Source organism: Saccostrea echinata, unplaced genomic scaffold (assembly GCF_033153115.1).
Source record: "Saccostrea echinata isolate AGI-Se365-2 ecotype Australia unplaced genomic scaffold, CSIRO_AGI_Sech_v1 ptg000025l, whole genome shotgun sequence".
Taxonomy (NCBI): Eukaryota; Metazoa; Mollusca; class Bivalvia; order Ostreida; family Ostreidae; genus Saccostrea; species Saccostrea echinata.
The window spans coordinates 11,471,177-11,490,608 of NW_026889774.1; the positions used below are offsets into that span (position 1 = coordinate 11,471,177).

At 33.3% G+C, this 19,432-nt stretch overlaps 1 protein-coding gene across 1 annotated transcript; it reads left to right on the forward strand.

Moving 5' to 3' along the window:
* The first annotated feature begins 545 nt into the window (after positions 1-545).
* On the forward strand, positions 546-17,093 carry LOC133191999 (nephrocystin-3-like). The gene is made up of 28 exons (XM_061327817.1): positions 546-834; positions 2,543-2,756; positions 3,087-3,231; positions 3,628-3,777; positions 4,186-4,418; positions 4,857-4,942; positions 5,278-5,361; positions 5,841-5,982; positions 6,406-6,582; positions 6,673-6,776; positions 6,870-6,984; positions 7,226-7,369; positions 7,609-7,706; positions 7,920-8,102; positions 8,336-8,477; positions 9,352-9,516; positions 9,752-9,852; positions 10,052-10,174; positions 10,415-10,515; positions 10,785-10,882; positions 11,201-11,442; positions 11,763-11,838; positions 11,975-12,105; positions 12,496-12,667; positions 14,325-14,393; positions 14,629-14,754; positions 15,211-15,336; positions 15,504-17,093. The coding sequence occupies exons 1-28, from the start codon at positions 587-589 to the stop codon at positions 15,645-15,647; spliced, it is 3,939 nt and encodes a 1,312-aa protein (XP_061183801.1). The 5' UTR covers positions 546-586; the 3' UTR covers positions 15,648-17,093.
* The last annotated feature ends 2,339 nt before the right edge of the window (positions 17,094-19,432 follow it).

The window sequence follows — 19,432 nt, forward strand, 5'->3', positions numbered from 1 at the left end:
TATGTGCATTACTTGTAAGAAGACCTTTCGGATTGTATTATAATATTTGACCTCATGACCTTGATCTTGAAGTTTGATGTAGTTTTGAGGAGTTATAATCTTTGACATAACTGTAATTAATTCAATAATTTATGTCTTTTTGTATGATGGACAGACAAGACAGGGCATAAAAACAAGGCAGTTACAATATGCCACAAATAATGGCATCCCATGCACTAAGACACTTTGAATTTGCTTGTTTAATAATGTAATATATGAAAAAAAAAAGAGTTTTTCTGCAATTTTTTTTAAAATATCAAATAGCACCAACTTTAAAGACATATATAGACAATATATAATATATATATAGTAAGTATAAAGTAAAACGTGTGATGTAAAACATTTCTACTAGCTAGGAGTGCATTTCGGCAAAAAGAGAAAAAGAGATCGGGTTCGACATTCAAATTTTTCTACATTCTACAAGTTTGTCTGTTTTTGTTGACACACATCAAGAAAAGAAATATGAAATTTCTGTACAAGCTTTTTATCCCAAAATCAGGAGATTAAGGGTTATAAAATGTGAATTCGACTTCAACTGTTTTGTGAAATGGGTACTGGTGGGTCGTTTCTGAATAATCCGGAAGATGACGATATTTTTGGTAACGACTTGAATGGAAGCAGCCATGGGGTCATCAAACGAATCCCTGTGGAAATAAAACCTAGAGGAAAACTAGGAATATTTAGTCATGGCTCCAGCAGAAATAAAAGGATCGGGGGAAGTTTGCAGTCAGCTCTGTCGGTGGATCTGGAAAATCCGGAGGCGGAGAAAATCAAAAAGGAATTTGAGATGTACAGGTATGCAAAATACATGGATCATTATTTAATTGGGCATAAGTATATAATGAGGATATGCTAGCTGTTCATTTTTAGACTTGCCTCATCATTAGACATCTCACTATCTTATATTTAACTAGTCAGAAATATCTGACGTTTTCCTGGCTTTTTTACGATTTGATATTTTACGTGCCAGGAAAACGTCAGAACCAGCGCCATTACAAAAACTAGGAATTCACCGCCTCCAACCGGAGGCGGCTTTCTTAGGTTGATTTTCGAAACTTGCGAACCGAATTAAATTTCAGACTCACAACTTATCAGTAGTACAATACTTTTAGTACTCATCAACATTGTTTTTATGGTTTGTTTATAAAATATACAATCCGATGAAAACATTTTATCTGGCAGTCAAAATTTGTTTTCATTTTGGGCATTTTAAAATCTTGCAATTCCTGTATCGAAATGTGGAGTGATGTTTTCTTTTCATCAATATTGGTGAGTACTAGAAGCATTGTGCTATTGTCATATTGTGAGTTCGGCATTTAGTTCGGTTCGCAAGTATCAGATTCAACTCTGGTTGCAGATGGCAAAATTTCCAGTTTTCATAATGGCGCTGGTTCTGACGAGTTTCTTGCACATAAAATATCAAATTGTAAAAAAGCCAGGAAAACGTCAGATATTTCAGACTAATATTTAACCATCTCCCCTCTGTTTAACCCTATTGTGGTTGACGCACAAGTATACAGAATTTAACAGGGCTCTATATTAACGTTTTTCCTACTTGTCCATTTCGACAATTTAGAGACTGTAAAATTTACTTGTAAAACACATAATTTTTACTCGTTCAAAAATTGTTCAATAAAGAACTACATGTATTTTACAGCTTGGAAAATATGGTAATTTAAAATAGAGTGTATATGGTTTATATATTGGTATTGTTGTATTATTTTGTCAATAAGCAAATTATGAAATTAAACTGCATACATCTCATCCGTCATCTCCTGTCCTACTTAAGTACAGTAAACAGGGAAATCTTCGCCTCCATTTTATTTTCGCTCCTTTCAATCTAGTCACAGGTGGGCGAATTTAAAACTGGGCTTGTTTTAGCTTAAAGCTAAATTAAAATTAACAGAAAAATAACTACAATAAGAAAAAGGTTCAATAGCATACATTTTTTTTTCCAACTCATTGTTTTTACTTTGTCTTCTTTTGTTACAATTTTTCTATCTGATACTGAAAACCCAAATTCATAAGATTGAAGTTCAAAACCTCCAAAGTGAATTTCGATTTTATTGAAGTTTAATGAATGGAATCTCAATTCATTATTAAGATTGGGATCAAAGTTAAACATTTACACACAGCATGCCTTTGATTTGAACAAAAAAAAATTGACAACAGGTTTTAGTTTTTCATTGTCAACTTTAAACAAAAATCACAGAAAATCACCTATCCAACTGGACAAGTGCCCAGCAATATTTCCTTATCTGTGAAAATTTTTCACTGGTACTGGGCAAGCGGTCAAATGTTGAGTTCTGGTTAAGAGTAGATGGGATCTTGCATTACAATACATATTACTTGTTAAACTCATTTCCTCCCTCCCAATCATTAAATACTATTATGTTTGAAAGATAAATTATTAATTGAATAATTAATCCTACCCTTGAAAGAAAAAAAAGAAGAACAAGCTATACTGACAAAGAAATAATATCCCAATATTAAAATTTTTCAGACTAAACAAAGAAAACGACATAGCTGACATGAAGAAAAAAGAGACAAGATTACAGATAGAAAACAAACGTCAAAAAGCGGAGCTCTTAGTCCTCCAGAAAACTTGTACCAATCTCCGGGCAGAGCGTGACAAGGCAGCAGAAGCAGAGCAGGCCGCCCAGGCCCGGGCAGCTGCATTTCAGAGTGACAGAGACAAAGTCCAGAGAAATTTCAAAGTAAGGGATAAGAATGTGATTGCAATCACAAAGTACATAGTTATCATGGGCTTTTCATACCTGTGTAAATATGGTTGATTTTATACAGCATTTAGAAAGGGCTGACTGTGAGACAAGATTTTAATACTGAATTATGTCATATTACTTGACACAACAGTAAATGTCAATTTGTTTTCCCCAAAGCTAAATTAGATTAAATGTTCTTATGTGGTATATAATATCTATGTTCAGTGCAAAATTCTTTCATTTCTGGTATTGTGAACATTATAGACACCAATCTTCTCTCTTAAAATTGTTGCAGTATTTAAAATCTTTTTCATTATCTTTCAGATTTTTAGGGAGAACATGGAGTTACAACTACAGACATTGTTGAGAGATAAAAGAGCTCTAGAAAATAAAGTGTTCAAAATGGCATCTGGATATAGTCTAGAGGATTCAGAAACTTCAAACAGACCAGATTTTGATGCATCTTTAGGTGGGCAATGTTTTATTTTCAGAAATCCATTATATAAGATTATAGGTAAGGAAAGAATATATTTCTAAATCAGTATATATGATGTTACAGTAGTGTTTTATTTATAATGCCTAGCCTATCATTACTTTTATTTGGAATATTTGTAAGTTATAGAATTGATGTAAAATTTGCCAAAAATTAATAGCTGTGAATGGATTTCAAACTGATGAATTGTGAATAAAAAAATAAAGCGAATAATAGTCTGTGTGCAGTAGCTTTATGTCATAAACAGAAATTTGAATCATCTGGAGTATACAAGTTATCTGCATTACTTACACATGTATTTTAGTTTGGAGAGTTGAAAATTGTTGCATAAAAGTTTTAATTTATGTACTAATACTAAGTGAATAATTACAGGAAGTCCAAACCCAGGTGACTGGTGGACAGCCCTGGAGAGTGAACCCTCACTAAGTAACATGAGCCAAGGGCACCAGACGACATTGAGGGGACCAGAATTTGCACATGGCATGATGGAAACAGAGGGTCCTTTCAACAATATTAATAGGGGTATGCTGAAAATACTTTTGTATTTTGGGGGGGGGGGGAGGGGAGGGGGTAGTAAAATGATTTTATACATGTAATTTGATGGTTAGCATTATTCCATTCAATATGAAAAGTCATGTAAATACAATTTCAAAGAAGTTTTAAGAAAGACAAATAAAATTGCATAGAAAAAAAAGAATTTTGTTTAAAAGGAAATTTTGAGATATAGTCATGAAAGAAAATGACCAAAAAAAAGATAAGTTTTTGATTTTTTTAGCATGTTTAATATGATTTCTTATGTGACTGTGACTATCATGTGACTTTCATGTGGTTTTTATTTTGACTTTGACTTTAATATGATTTTCATGTTACATGACTATAATGGGACTTGCATGTGACTGTAATGTGATTTTATGTGACTTTTTTTCTCAGAGGACTGGAGCTCGGTGATATCAAGTCTGACCAAGATAATTCCCAGTCTTCCTGAGCATGCCCTCAGTCCCATCATCAGAATCTATGTGTCCGCCCCCCGTGATACTCACGTTGAGGTGGAGATATTTCAGAAAGAATATTTCCCACGCCTGGCTGCACTCTGTAATGGGGAGGGAAGGGAGTTAATCATGATCCATCTGACACTAGATGACAATGTTAACCTTACTCCACAGGTATATGTAGGTCTATACATGATAATTAGTACATGTACAAATAAAACAAATTCTTTATTCCACTTACTTGTGTCATGTATGAAGAAGAAGCACTGTATGTATTTTACAGATTTTTTAGTCTTTGTGTCTGTCAGTTTGTTCATCTTTAGAGAAACACAATGCAAGAAACATTTCTTTTCTTTTAAAACCACTAGTAGTTTTAAATGCAAAAAAATGTAGGAAAATGAAAGTAAAAAAAGAAGATTAAAGATTTTTCTCAAACATTCTTAAACAAATACATATGAAGAGTGCATTTGTTTGATTTCCATATCCAGATAACACACCCTTAGATCAATATGTGCTGCATAAGCTTGTTTCCTAAAAAGGAAAAAATGAAATTTAAATTAGCACATTTATTTGGTGAAATTTAAAATTAGTTGCTATTCATGTTTTTCAAAGGTAATTGAAAGACAGCAGTTAACAAGGAAGAGGCAGATAGAAAAGTCATCCATATTTGTGGGTTTTCTGGGAGATGCTGCAGACAGGTTTGTAATTATTAAGAATTTAAAAATATTTTATCGCATTACATGTACTTGTACAGTTGAACTTCAGTATCTCAAACACAGATATCTCGAATACCATGGATATGTTGAAGTCATTTTGAAGTCCCATCTGCTTATTCCTTAAGTATTTTACCCCGGATATCTCGAATCCTCGGTTATCTCGAAGTATTTTCTCGGTCCCTTTTAGGTCGAGATAACAAGGTTTGACTGTATATACTGGGGAATTCATACATGTATACACATATAATCAGTGACTAGCAGTTTATGAAAGAAACAATCACTGAGTAGTAAAATATTTAATATTCTGGTATTATCAGGTTTACTAGCTGGGAGTACAAGTGTGGGTACTTAGAGAACGGTAGCAACCTATCAGCAGTGTTCTCCTTCCGAGATGGAAAAGGGTAAGATTTAGTTACATATGGCTGGGTGAGTGGTGAGTCAGCAAGTAAATTTTTAAAAATTTTTTTTTTTTTTTTTTTTTAATAAAATTCTATTAGCTAAAATGACAAATGGATAATCCAAAAACATACACAAAATACAATCTTCTTGGCAAGCAGTAATTAATTAATGCAGACATGTAATGAAATGTAAAGCAATCCATTGGAAAATATTTTCAGACAGAATTTTCCACTAAATGATACTACATTGTAACATTTTAAAATTGCAAGAAGTTGTAAGTTTTTTCCAAGAGAAGGTTATTTTTTTCAAGATTCTGCAATATTTTATGTGGAAGTGCAAATCTATGAGCACTTGTAATCATTCCTTTTCATAAAAACAGTTAACATGTATTTTTTTAATGTATCACATTACCCTTAGTACTTAAACTGTTTGTTTATGAAGTTTTTTTTTTTTTTTTTTTTTTTTTTTTTTTACCATTTAGTAATCGAGCCAGTCACACAGAAGCAAGTGAATTAAAAAACAAAGTAAGACAAAAAGGAAATGCCAAAATAATTGATGGCTACACGGCACCTTCTCGTGGAGTAGAGCAGGCTGTAGCAGAGATTGAGAAAATGATTAAAACTGTGAGTTGTTAAGACTATATTGCATTCCTAAATCTTTATCATACTGATGTAATACATAATTGCATACATCCAATAGAAACAAAATTTATGGGTGTGTTGGGGGGGGGGGGGGTATATTTCATTTGCTTTCCGGTAAAATTAGATCTCAGATTTTTAACCCATACCTAAGGTTTATGTATACATATCTCTGAAGTTCATCTCAATAATAACCAAAACAGGGGTTAATTTTAATTTTCATCTTAAGGAGGATACTAGAAATATTTGTTTCATAAAGAAATACAATGAATACTTTGTTTAATGAACATTATGTCAAGTGAAATGAGAAATACACAATATGGTTGTAACTTCAATATTCTGCCTATTTGGCAGTTAACAAAATCTTCTGTTATTGCCAAAAAATGAACATAAAAATATTCATTGTAGGAAGTTGGAATGAATACTGGACAAGAGAGCATTGAAGACGAAGAAAATGTTGCTGGAGAAATGGAAGGACCTGACAAAATATGTGGTGGACAGGCTTGGGACATACACGGGGATTATGAACAAATGGAGGCATTTAACTTTGCCATCAAATCCAGCTGTGAACTTGGATTTGAGAAGGTTTGTTGAACTGAAGATTACTGCCCGTGGCATAGTAGTGCTAGCCTGAATACTTGTATACATATTTACTGAGGTATGTTTTCTTTACAGCATTATGAGAGACTGAATGCTCACATTTCTTCTGCGGGACTCCTCCCTCCCTTGTTAATTATTGGGGCTCCAGGATCTGGCAGATCTTTGCTGTTAGCTAAATGGTAAAGATTTGTTGGCTTTAAAAAAGAAATCCATGCTCATCAAAGACAGAAGATTAAAGGAAAATAAAGCAATTTTGTTATATTTTATTTCAGGATGAATCTACAACAGGAGAAGACTCCGTCTGGTCAGGTGTTGTACCATTTTGTGGGGTCAGAATCCTCGGTCAGTGCGGACCCTATCTTCATGATAAGAAGGTTAACTTCCCAGGTAAGAAACAAAATAATACTACCTGTGTATATCTAAATCAGTAAATAAAAAACCAAAGGGACAGGGACTTCTGAGATTCAGATGAAACACTGGTTATTTTTATGATACAATGTTGAGTGGTTCATACAGATTTACAGATGACATGGATCTTGGATTTTGATCTGTTAATGTACAGAAGATAATAGAAATTTCCAGATTCTTTTTTCACCATAATGAATTGTTTTTTTACATTGTGTGATAGCTGATGCAGAAGGTGAACTCACCACCAGCTCTGACTGCTGATCCAATTAGACTGGTGGAGGAATTTCCAAGATGGCTGGAAAAAGTCTCAGAGAAAACCCCAGGAGGGGTCATACTGGTTCTGGATTCAATCAACAAATTTCAGGTAAGTACAGTATAACTAGTTTTGTATTTTTCATACCGGTATATATCTTGGTCCAATTGTAATATCTGAATAGAAAGAAAAATAGAAGCTTATGACTTTTTCACTGTAACACCTTGATAAGTTTTTTCCTACTGATATTATAGGTGAATATAAATACTTTCACATTTACTAATTTACATGTACTAAGCAAAATCGGGCAATCACTTACAATACTTCATAAGTTCTGTTTTGTTTTTAAGCAAGCAGAGATCCACCTAAAATGGCTTTTGGATCCACTACCTGTTGATGTTAGGGTTATTGTGACAGCAGATGAAGAAACATGTCCTCAAGCTTGGAGGTAGGTCAAGGTCACTAAAGGCACATAATATTATATGTGCATCATATATTTATTTAAGATTGAGGGAAATCAGGGAATAGGTGGTAATGACAAATTTTTTTTCATAAACAATTATTTGTGTACATTTCTTTTTGTTGAAGGTTAGGCTGTGAAGAAAACTTAAAACAGTTTACAAGTACATGTAAGTGTATACCCTGTATTTGTCTTCCTTAGAGCATGGCCAACACTGCATGTTGAACCACTCAGCAACAAGAATGTGAAAGAGCTGATCCATGCCGAGCTAGCCACAATGGATGCCCAGATTGGATCAGAAGACAGCTTGATCCTGACCCATTGTAGAACTCCGGCTACCTGTAGTCCTCTGTATGTCATGGTACTGGCCAGGCATATTGCAGGGTAAGGAGTTCAAATGATAGCTTTGTGAAGGTTCTATGAATAACATACACTTTGCTTTATTTTGCCTCCAAATATTAAAGGTCTACAAGACTTTTGTTCATAAAAATCTAGAGAAAAAGCTGAGCAAGAAATCATTTTTCAAAGGGAAATCTTGCTGAAAAAAATGTATAAGTAGGGTGAGATATACCATAATTCTTATGGAGGGAAGTGACTTGGAAATTTTTTTTTATCAGGTACCTGAAACATGATGGTCAGGTAGGATCCCAGCTGGATGTGTTGCTGACCTGTCAGGATTGTGTCAGCTTGTATGGCAAAATTCTGGATCTACTCAGGATAAGTCTAGAATCTCAGGAAACAAGGGGCTTCCTAAAATCTGTGAGAACAGTTACACTACTTTTTTGTTTTACCTTTGTAGCATGGCATACTTATAGGGATTACTTTTTCAAGTGTTTAGTGGTCATTAAGTCTGGATGTTTGTTATGAGTTGCACTTCCACCAAAAAAACCCAAAGTTTATAAAAAAGTATATCCTAGTAAGATGCAAACATTACCGGTACCTTGTACATGGAGAGTTGATGATCACTTCAAGCTTGAAATTTAGGTGTTAACAAAACTATGTTCTTTAATTTTAAAATATTGCAGGATGACAACAGCAGTTGCTGTAAGCTATATGTAATTTGTCATTTGTAATGCATACATTCAAGAGAGAGGAAATTTCCAAGAAGCATGTTATAATTGATACATTTCAACAAAAGTTTAATGGAGCCTAGGCTCTATCTCACTTCTTCTGTAAACAAGTAGAACTAGTTTCATTTTGAAAGTGTTATAATAAGCTGTAACACATGCTGAAAACCATAATCCTAATATCACGGTGGAAAGGATTTAATGTTGTTATGGAGCATTTAACAGTGTAAAATGCTCTAGACAAGTAAGTTAAAGGTAACGATCAAAGTCACAAAATCATCAGCTCTGGAATTTTAAAAATTAAAAAAACGTTTTATGACAAACATTTCCTAAGCTTATCAAATTCCTCTCTAAAAATATAGTATGTAAATAGTACTGCTGACCCAGGTGCCTCTATAAAAAAAATAAATTTTATGCATGATCCCTTTGACAAAAAAAAAGCCCAATTCTATGGATGGGTATCCCTGGTAGGGTAAAAATAGCTGTAAGCTTAAATTCTTTTTCTGATGATCCATTTGATACAGTGTGTTATACTAAGTAGTAACTTTTCTTGTTTTTTTTGGTAGATATTACGATACCTCTATGTCAGTCGTGGTGGACTTGCTGAGACAGAGTTACTGGCCTTGATACCAAATCTGTCCTGGAATTTTCTGACCATATTCACTGAAGTCCTTACTGACCACTTGGTACTGAAATATCAAGGGGGACTACTCACTTTTGCTCATGAACAGGTCAGCCATTGAAAATTAATGAAACTTGAAAATACATGTACTTACCTCATTATAATATGAATATCTTGTAAATCTTTATATTTAAAAAAACAAATTTTTATGTATGTGCATTGTCTAGCTTTGGTATTATTCTGTGAATTATTTTATCAAATTAATTACCTTAATTTATTAATTGACCTTAGAAGACTAAAGTTAATTTAACCAGATTGACAACATTGCCTTTTTGCCTTGATAGGTTAGGTGTGCTGTGCAGGACTACTGTTTTGGGAAGGATGAGGCCAGGCTAGTCAGTCAGCTTAGGAAAGATCTTATCAAATATTTCTCGCAGTTTTTAAGGTGAAAATTCTTTCTACTAGAGTTCTTGAGAAATTTGCTGTAAAACTTCTCAACTTCCTACTAAACTTTGATAAGAGGATAATAATTGTAATTGACTTCTCATTCATTGTTTCATGAATTTTAAATTTGAAAGAAGTCTAATTTTAAAATATAGATTATTCTATATTTTAAAAAGAAATCTATGTTCTTTTTATTCTAGTCCTGGGCAGGTGACTTGTCGAGTGGCAGATGAGTTACCATGGCTGCTAAAGATTGAAGGAGACAAGGAAAACCTGGAAAAGTGTATACTGAACTTGTGTATATTCCAGAGACTGTATGCAAGGTATGGTTTTTATCACAGTGAAAACTAATGAACATGGTTTGCAAAATTTTACACATCTGCAGATACCGGAAATCTCAGTTTAGGTAATATATTATGTAGGAAAGCCATTTATAGGACATAAATTTCCTACAAATAATGCCTTTAATCTGCTTTAGGCAGTCGACACAGTCTTGGTGTCTTTAATAAAAGATAAGGGAAAATGAGGAAAATTTCATGACAAAATATCAATATTTTGTTCAGGGGAAGGTGTGCTGAGTTGATCAGTTACTGGCAGTCTATCACCACAGACAAAAACAGTATGGCTCAGGCTTACTTCACAGCTACCAGGAAAATGGAGGAAGGTGAGGAGAAAATTAGTATCCTGATATACAGTTTGTACTGCTTCTTCACTTAAATTAAAAATCGCTTCCCACATTGTTGTAAGCTTACAATCTCACAATGTATGATATTTCTCTTGTATTCATGTAAATATTGATCACAGCTTGTAAAATGGCATGATTTTGTGAGGAAGCTATTTTTTACTTTTATGTCATCATCAATTCCAAAAGTTTTTTGACATCACATAAAGTACCAAGCTTGTACAATTTTATGAATTCATATGAAATTCTAGTTGTAGGGCAACATGGAGGACTGATCACTCTGCCCCGGATTGCTGACATGTTTGAATCTCTGGGACAATTCCTCAAAGACTTGGGGCTCTTAAACCAGGTGGGGACTGTAGTGCTGTTTATTCTCTGTATTAAACTGGTAAAAGAATTATTTAAAGATTGTGATTTAATTTATGTTCATGTATATGAAGCCACTATTGCCAGAAATGCAACCAAGCTATTTTATGACTTGTATTTACAATCACAAGATAAAAAAATGTTTCATATTAGCTAGCATGTACGTGTACTGTATAGCATGTGCGTGTAATGTATATTTGGTTATTTTCAGTTTATTATTCTTTTTTTTTAAATTGTAAATCAAATATTATGAATGTACATGTAAATATGATTATTATAGTAGACTTTTATTTTCATCCAGGCTGTTCCAGCTCTACAGAAAGCACTTGAAATCCGAGAGATTGCTTTAGATCCGGATCATCCGATTGTAGCCAGATCACATCACCAGCTGGCTGGACTCCATGCACAGTGGGGGAAATTCTCCACAGCAGAAACCTTCTATAAACAGGCCCTGGATATTTATGTGGATAGATATGGATCTGACCACTACCTGGTGGCTAAGGAACTGGATGCCCTTGCTGTCCTTTATCAAAAACAGGACAAGTAAGTGAATGTGTTTAGACTGAATGGGAATCAGGACAACTGCACTGAAGACAACCCAAAACAACTACATCCCCCCCCCCCCCCCCCCCCATTTTAGACACCTTGCTCCATGTCAAGACAACTCGCATTTGATTTGTCTTTGACTGGTTGCTAGTTGACTTCTCTTTTCATCATGTACATGTTTATATGCAGTTTTTGTAATTTTGTGTTCAAAGACAGAGTTCAAAAACAAGGAGACGTTTCTGCTTGTCATATTTAATATTACATTTCTGTTACTGGGATCAAAAGAATAATTTTTTTGTTCTTTTCTTATTTTACAGACATGACCTTGCTGAGCCTCTTAAAAAGAGAGCTGTATCTATCAGAAAGAAAGTGAAGACACCAAGATCTAATTCTGTATGTGTTTTATCACTCCATTGAAGATGTAGTTTCAAATGCATTTATATCACTTGATCTTATTTGTCTTTTCTATGTTTTATATTTTATGTCAATTTTTTTTCTTCTGTTCCATTCTTGCTGGTTTCAATGACAGGGACAGATGAAATCAGTTGTGCAGAGAAGAGCTCTTCAGCTTGAGGAGTTAGCAATAGGTCCAGACTCGTTAGACCTTGCAAGAACCCTTAATGAGCTTGGAGTGCTACATTATTTACAAAATGACTTTGAGTAAGTAATGCGTATGTGTCCTCTATTATACACCTTCAACGCATTGGGAATATTTATTTGAAAAACAACTTATCCCCATGTGTAAATTTTGAAATATACAGTATCTGACATGAATCTTAAATTCCAATGAACAATGCTTGTATCTAGACTTGTGAGATTTGTTTTGCAAGTTCATGTATCTACAGATGTAGATAGCTTTTTGTGGAAAGACAACAAATGTGCTACTTTTTGGATATGGGGTGGTTATTTATTTTTTCATTGTCATATATCTCAGAGAAGATTTACTACCATGTTGGTCTTCAGTCAAATCCAGATATGCAAAGATATCTTTAGTATATACGGTAGTTTAAAAGGTACTTACTGAATGAAACTTGTATTTTAAATTTTCAGAGCCTCGGAGTCTCTGTTGAAGAGGTCCCTAGAGATGAGAGAAGCTACACTGGGGGCGGATCACCCTGATGTTGCCCAGTCACTGAACAACCTAGCTGCTCTTTATAATGACAGAAAACAGTACGACAAGGCAGAACCTTTGTATGAGAGAGCACTGCAAATCAGACTGAAGGTAACAAGGTGTTTGTACGTGTACATTGCTCTTATGTAGTGATTTTGGAAATAGTGTATCTTTACATATTGAGAAACAGATGAAAATCAGACAGCTCATGTTAATACAATGGAGGTCTGACATCAGTTCATGTGTATCATTAAGAACCAATGCTGATTTTTCACATGTTCTTGGTAAAACTCGGAGATTCTTTGAAAGATTTACATGTATATGCAATGAAGGAAAATGGTCTGCTGGTTTTTCAATAGTCTCTTTTGTACATTCTGTTTCCTCCTATAAACTCTACTGGGCAGAGAAAAAACTGGGAGATATCTGAGGCTTGAGATATTGAGTATAAAGTACTCAAAGAAAAAAGAGCTTGGGTCTAACAATTCACTTTGACATACCCATGATGTTTGAGATATCCGAGTTTGAGATACCAAAGTTCAGCTGTACATATACATTCATTACATACATGTTTGTACATGCATAAGTATTCTTTTTATGATAAAACAAGATGTTTTTGTGAAACACTGATGCCCCCGTATGGCAACTTATAGCAAAGGTTAAACTTTCTCAAATGCAAATCAAATATGTTGATACCCAAAGTAAGGTCTTGTCTTGAGGAATATACCTTAGAAATATAAAGGGCCAAACAGCAACCATTGAATAGATATGGAAAAGGTTAAAGTTTTTTTCAAAAGTATGTCAAACATCAAGTCAAAGTCAAATGGTCAAAATTAATGGTGCCAAAGGAAGGCCTTCTCCCAAGAAATATACAGGTGAAATATGAAAGCCAAAGCACCAATTGTTCAAAAGTTATGGCCAAGGTTAAAGTTTTCCAAAAGTAGGTCAAATTCCAAGGTCAAAGGGTCAAAGCTGTTGGTATCCAAAGAAAGGTCTTGTCACAAGGATTACATATGTGAAGTATGAAAGCCCCAGCACCAACTGTTCAAAAGTTATGGCCAAGGTTAAAGTTTTCCAAAAGTAGGTCAAACTCCAAGGTCAAAAGGTTAAAGTTGTCGGTATCCAAAGAAAGGTCTTGTCACAAGGATTACACATGTGAAATATGAAAGCCCTAGCACCAACTGTTCAAAAGTTGTCACAAAGGTTAAAATTTTCCAAAAGTAGGTCAAACTCCAAGGTCAAGGTCAAAGGGTCAAAGTTGTTGGTATCCAAAGGAAGGTCTTGTCACAAGGATTACACGTGATGTAAGTGTTGGTATCCAAAGGAAGGTCTTGTCACAAGGATTACACATGTGAAGTATGAAAGACCTAGCACCAACCATTCAAATGTTATGGCCAAGGTTAAAGTTTGGTAAATTTTGCAAAACTGGGTCAAACTCCAAGGTCAAGGTCAAAAGGTCATATATGGTGGAACCCAATGAAAGGTCGTGTCATAATGAACACTCATGTCAAATATTAAAGCCTTACTCTTGACAGCGCAATAGTTATGGGCTAGGTTAAAGTTGACAACAGACAGACAGACAGACAGGACAAAAACATATACCCCCAAGATCTTTTGATCCGGGGGCATGAAAAATCCAAGAATAAATGAAACTTATTGTATATTAAAGAATTTACATGTATGAATAATTCAAAAACTAAATTACAATGAATTCAAAAATTCTGTTATAATCTATTTGTTGACAAAATTGTTACAGAAAATTTATTTCTAGCATTTCAGTGTAAACCATGACAGTGTAGCCTCTGTTATAAAACATCTGGCTCTACTCTACAGGAAGCAGGTAACTCTATGATTTGTAGATACAATGTATTAACATACTTGAACTCTGTAAATGAAAATAAATAATTAAATACATGTATCTTGATCATACATGTGATTCAAACTGTAAATTTTATCATAGTAAAGAAAATTTATGTTTGTTGACTCTAATGGCTTGAAGACTGTCATTTATTTAAGTATTATGTGGTGATTGCCACTCATATGGTTGGAGTTATACCTTATGCTTGACGTTGTAGGGTAAATTTGAGTTGGCTGAGCCCCTGTACAAGCGAGCTATTGAGATAAGGGAGAAGTCCTTTGGTCCAGATCACCCCTCTGTGGCCACGGCCTGTGTTAATTTAGCAGTGCTATACTCTCAGCAGGTGCTTTGTTGAATAACTTCAGTTGTACCAGAGCGAATTCTAGCTCTCAAGTTTTTCACTTTTTATTCAACTTCATATCGAGATTTTTTTTATTTAATTCTCCCCGTCAGTATCTGAACTCTGTTTTTATTTTTATGTACCCTATACATTTCATGGAAAGAATTGAAGGAAAATTTATAAATATTGAAGCATCTTCAAAAAGACTTTGATATCTTTCTGTAAAACAACTCAGTTTTCCATCTGCTAATTCTTTAAAATTTCGTAAGGATGGAACAAAATGAATTAATTTGTTTCTCTGATCATGCAGCTTTGTATGACTGGCTTCTGTGTTAAAATATAGAAAATCTAAGTGGATATGTTTCAGTTGAAAAAAGATAATGAAGGGATGTTGGTATTTAGGTGGAAAAAAAGACTTGGTAAGGAATTTTTTTAGATTTTAAGTTTTCTGTTTTGTAGAACAAATACATAGAAGCTGAACCTCTGTACAAGAAAGCCCTTCAGATTTATGAGGAAAGCATGGGCCCCCATCATCCTCGAGTAGCAGAAACTCTGAGGAACTTAGCTGTCATGAAATATGAAATGGTAATATGTCACAAAGTTCTACCTTCTACTGCCAAGCAGTGTTAAATTCCATAAAATTAACAAATTATTAATTTCAGTTTTTCTTGGTGATCTCCATAATTATATTTTACTGTATTAAAAAATCATATTAAGTTCAAATACACAACTGTTTTTCTCTTTCTTTTCAGAGAGATTTTGAAACTGCAGCCAAATTGTACAAAAGAGCAACAGAAATCAAAGATGGGGATAATTCTTATGGGGTCAAGGTCATGTCACGAAGGTGTTCTAGCAGTGACACAAATTCTACTGTAAAACTGATGATGAATTCGTAGTTAGTTAGATCAAAGGTTTTTTAAATTTTTAAAAAATATTACATTAAGTTAAGAATGCAAACCTGTTGTAATAATTTAGCTCCACATTTCCCAACAGAAAATATTACAAGTGAATTTGGCAGTGCTGATTGGTTAATTTTCAATCAATTAATTAATTACATTTCAATGCCACATATTCATGTACAGTAAAACAAGCTTATAAAGAAGTGCCAGGGATGGATGATTTTGCTTTGTTATAAACATAATTTGTTATATCCGTTAAGTTCACAATATATTTTAAAGCCAGAGAGAATGAAAATCACTTCGCTGTAAGCGTCAATTTGTGATAAGAGTGTTTGCTGTAAGCATGTTTTACTGTATTATCATTTCTATTTAGTCTGTCATTATATGGTCACACAAAAATCATCATGTACATGTATAATCATTAATTTTTGTAGTGTTTTATATTTAAAAAATATCTTAAAAAAGAAATTCAGGAAAAAAAAGGTAATATACATGTATCAAACATGATCACATTAATGTAATACTTGTAAATCAAAAGAAGTCACACTTTGGAATCATGACTGAAGCTCATCAGTAAATTCTCTGCACCAGCAGAACAAGCAATATGGCTACCCCAATTGTCTCATATGACTCACTCTTTGGAGCTTAAATTAGTTGCATTTCATTGGCCAGTGATAGATATAAAATTCTCAATAGTTAGAATTCTTCAAGACAGAATTGAATCATTTTATGTCAGATTCGTATGGGACAAATATTATTTCTATAATGACTTATTGCAAACATTGCAACTAATTACAATTACCATCTTGCTAATTATTGGTTAACCAGTAAGCAAATGTTATCACTAAATTCTGTGCATCTTTCTACTGGCTTTTCATAACATAACCCTTGTGCCAAAGATATGTTGGTGTTCAATGATATGAATGTAACATTTTTACCATTCTTTTTTGATATATGCAAATGGCTGCAATAAATTTTTGGATGGAATTTTAAAAGCATCTACTTTTAAAATGGGAAAATTACATTTATGTAACGCTTAAACAATGGAATTCACATTTACATGTATGTGCATTTGCCATGTGGAAATTTGTGACACTTTGGTTGCTTATACATTTATTATTATCTTTGACATACTTGTGTAATATAATGCCTGATTTAAAATAAGGCATTGTGGAAATTTTGATAATTTAATGAGGATAATCAACACTGCCACCTACCCCCTCCCCCCAAATCTTTTTTCCAAACGAACTCATTTTTGTCCGTCCCATCATTGAGATCCGTCCTCTTGATTATTTTTATTACAAATTTTGTCCCAATTTTGTAGACTCGGAGTAGTATTTATTCAAAGGTTTCTGTGATGAAATAAATAGAATTTTTATATCAAAATTTTGGAGTAAACATACACATGTACATGTATTAGAAGAGATTAAGTCTGTAAATCTGCACGGTTTTATTGATTTATGTTAAAAATATAGTTGATGTTTGTTCAAAGATGACTTGATCAATGAAAATCTCATTACATTGAACACATACTTTGAGGTATCATGCATTAATTAATATAGGAGCTTGTTGGTAATGAAACAAGTTCATGAACATGGCCGTAGGAACCAGGGGGGCACGGGGGGGCTGTGCCCCCCCAATAATTTTGCCGATATATAGAATACTTAGAAAACATGGCTACTATACGCCTGTGCCCCCTCAATAAAAACATCTGATGACCTTTTTTTTTTTTTTTTTTTAATTTTATGCTTTTCAAGAAATGTTTGGTAATCGATAGTGCCCCCTCAACTGAAAATGTATGGCTGTGCCCCCCCCCCCCCCCTCCCCCCCCCCCAACTGAAATTGCTTCCTACGGGCCTGATGAATACATGAATTTATTTTTGAAAGAACTTGTATGAGCAAACATGACACCCTTCAGAAGAAAAAATGAAATTTTGATGAATAACCAATGCATGTTATTGCATGATTCTTTTTAAAATCCTATTGATATCTGAATTCATTCATTGAATATTGGGTTCATCTTTAGCTTCTGCTTCCATAATTGTCAATGTTGCTAAACTGCGTTTTAATGAATTTAATGTACCTTTTGTTTCTCCATTAGATCTTTGTATTTAATTTTGTTTAATTGAATCACCAGAATTTTTGCTAAGAAGAAAAACATAAATCTTTGTGCCAGTTAAGGTATTATCAATGTCAAAATATTCTAATTTAAAGTTAAAGTGATATTACGATACTTTGAATTTATTTGTTCAGTTCGTGTAATCTGACAATTTGTCCGGTAATTGCCTGTATATGATGACTCTTTTTTTTTTTCAACATACAAACTCTGAGACATTGTATTGTAATTTAAAGATCAACCTTTATTTTTGTTTGTTTGTTATTTGTATTTCGTTCATTTTGGAAATCAAAATATAGCAAGTCCCACTGTTTTAAACATTTTTTTCTTCAGTTTAGTCTTTAAACAACTACTACCCGGTATGTACTATATACGTTACTATATACATATTTATCACATTAAATCTATCAATGTGTAGCAAATAAGGCTGAAGATTTGCATATCATATTTTATTGAAGATGAAAATTCATATTTTATTGAAGATGAAAATTCAAATATCAGCTGTGTCACCTTTTGATGATGCTTCAGCATCAAAGGTCAAAGCAAATGTCATATTTTAAGAGAACATTTTGTATTTTGAAGCATTCAAAAAATTACCAAGCAAATTTTCTGGTGACAAAAATGTAGTCTAAAATTGTTATAGGCAACATTTGCAATGTTTATGGTAAATGTACTGTTCTGTATCTTGAAAAGTCTGTGATGGGGTTTTAAGTGCTGATATATGTTTGTAGTGAGACTGTTTTTTTTAAAACAATGTTTATGAAAATTTGTTTGTTTATGAAGAGAATGCATTTATCTTTGCAATAAATCATTTATCTGTGATCATCAGCAATATATGACAAAAAAGAAAATGCTTGTTTTTGTTTTTAATATGATGTGTGATTTTGTTGATCTTTTTGTAGTTTATATCAGTATACAGTCTGTGCAGTATTTAAGGTTGTCAACCATTGAACCTAATCAACTTTTATAATGAATTTGTATTTTACATTTATGGGGTATTACATGTATTAAGATGTACAAGTATTTTTGTTTTAACTGCTGGTTCATTGTTTACATGTTCCTAAAAATTAAAGTTTGTTGTGTAAGAAATTTTACCACAGGTTATCTTTCTTTTATAAATTTTAGTTAGAAATATAATCCAGCTAGCACATAAACAGATAAAAGGGTCAACATTTTCTCTTTAGATGGTTTAACATTGTCATAAAATGATTTTATGGTTTCAACAAAAGTCTTGATTATTGTGATATGGGTATCAAGTCTGACTCTTTTCATTCACCTGTGAATATGCAATTGTTTAGAGTTTGGTAGATTGTCAATGTGAAATTCTGAGGTTTTCTAAATAAATACTGCTGAAATATGTCTATCAATAATATTAAATGTATCAGTGAAGTAGTCTTTGCTTTCATTTGTTTTGTTGTATTAGAGTATGAACACAGGTGTACATGTTTATTAATGGACTTATTATAGCATAGTTTTATGGAATACTATACACATACTTTTTTCCGGCATTGATTTAATTTTTGGTATGTACAATGGTCAGAAATTTTCTGTGGAAATTGGTCTCAGGGTACTCAGTTCTAAAAGTACATTTAAGAAATAAAATGACAGTTCAAAATATCCACTTAATTTTCTACCTGCTGCTTGAACAGAAACTGTGATTCAGCTG

Bases quoted from the DNA above. Each gene is read 5' to 3' on its own strand.
- LOC133191999 (XM_061327817.1), top strand. From the start codon at position 587: ATGGGTACTGGTGGGTCGTTTCTGAATAATCCGGAAGATGACGATATT. The intron at 6,583-6,672 runs GTTTGTTGAACT...TTTTCTTTACAG, and splicing joins GTGAACTTGGATTTGAGAAG to CATTATGAGAGACTGAATGC. The intron at 11,839-11,974 runs GTATGTGTTTTA...TTTCAATGACAG, and splicing joins AGACACCAAGATCTAATTCT to GGACAGATGAAATCAGTTGT.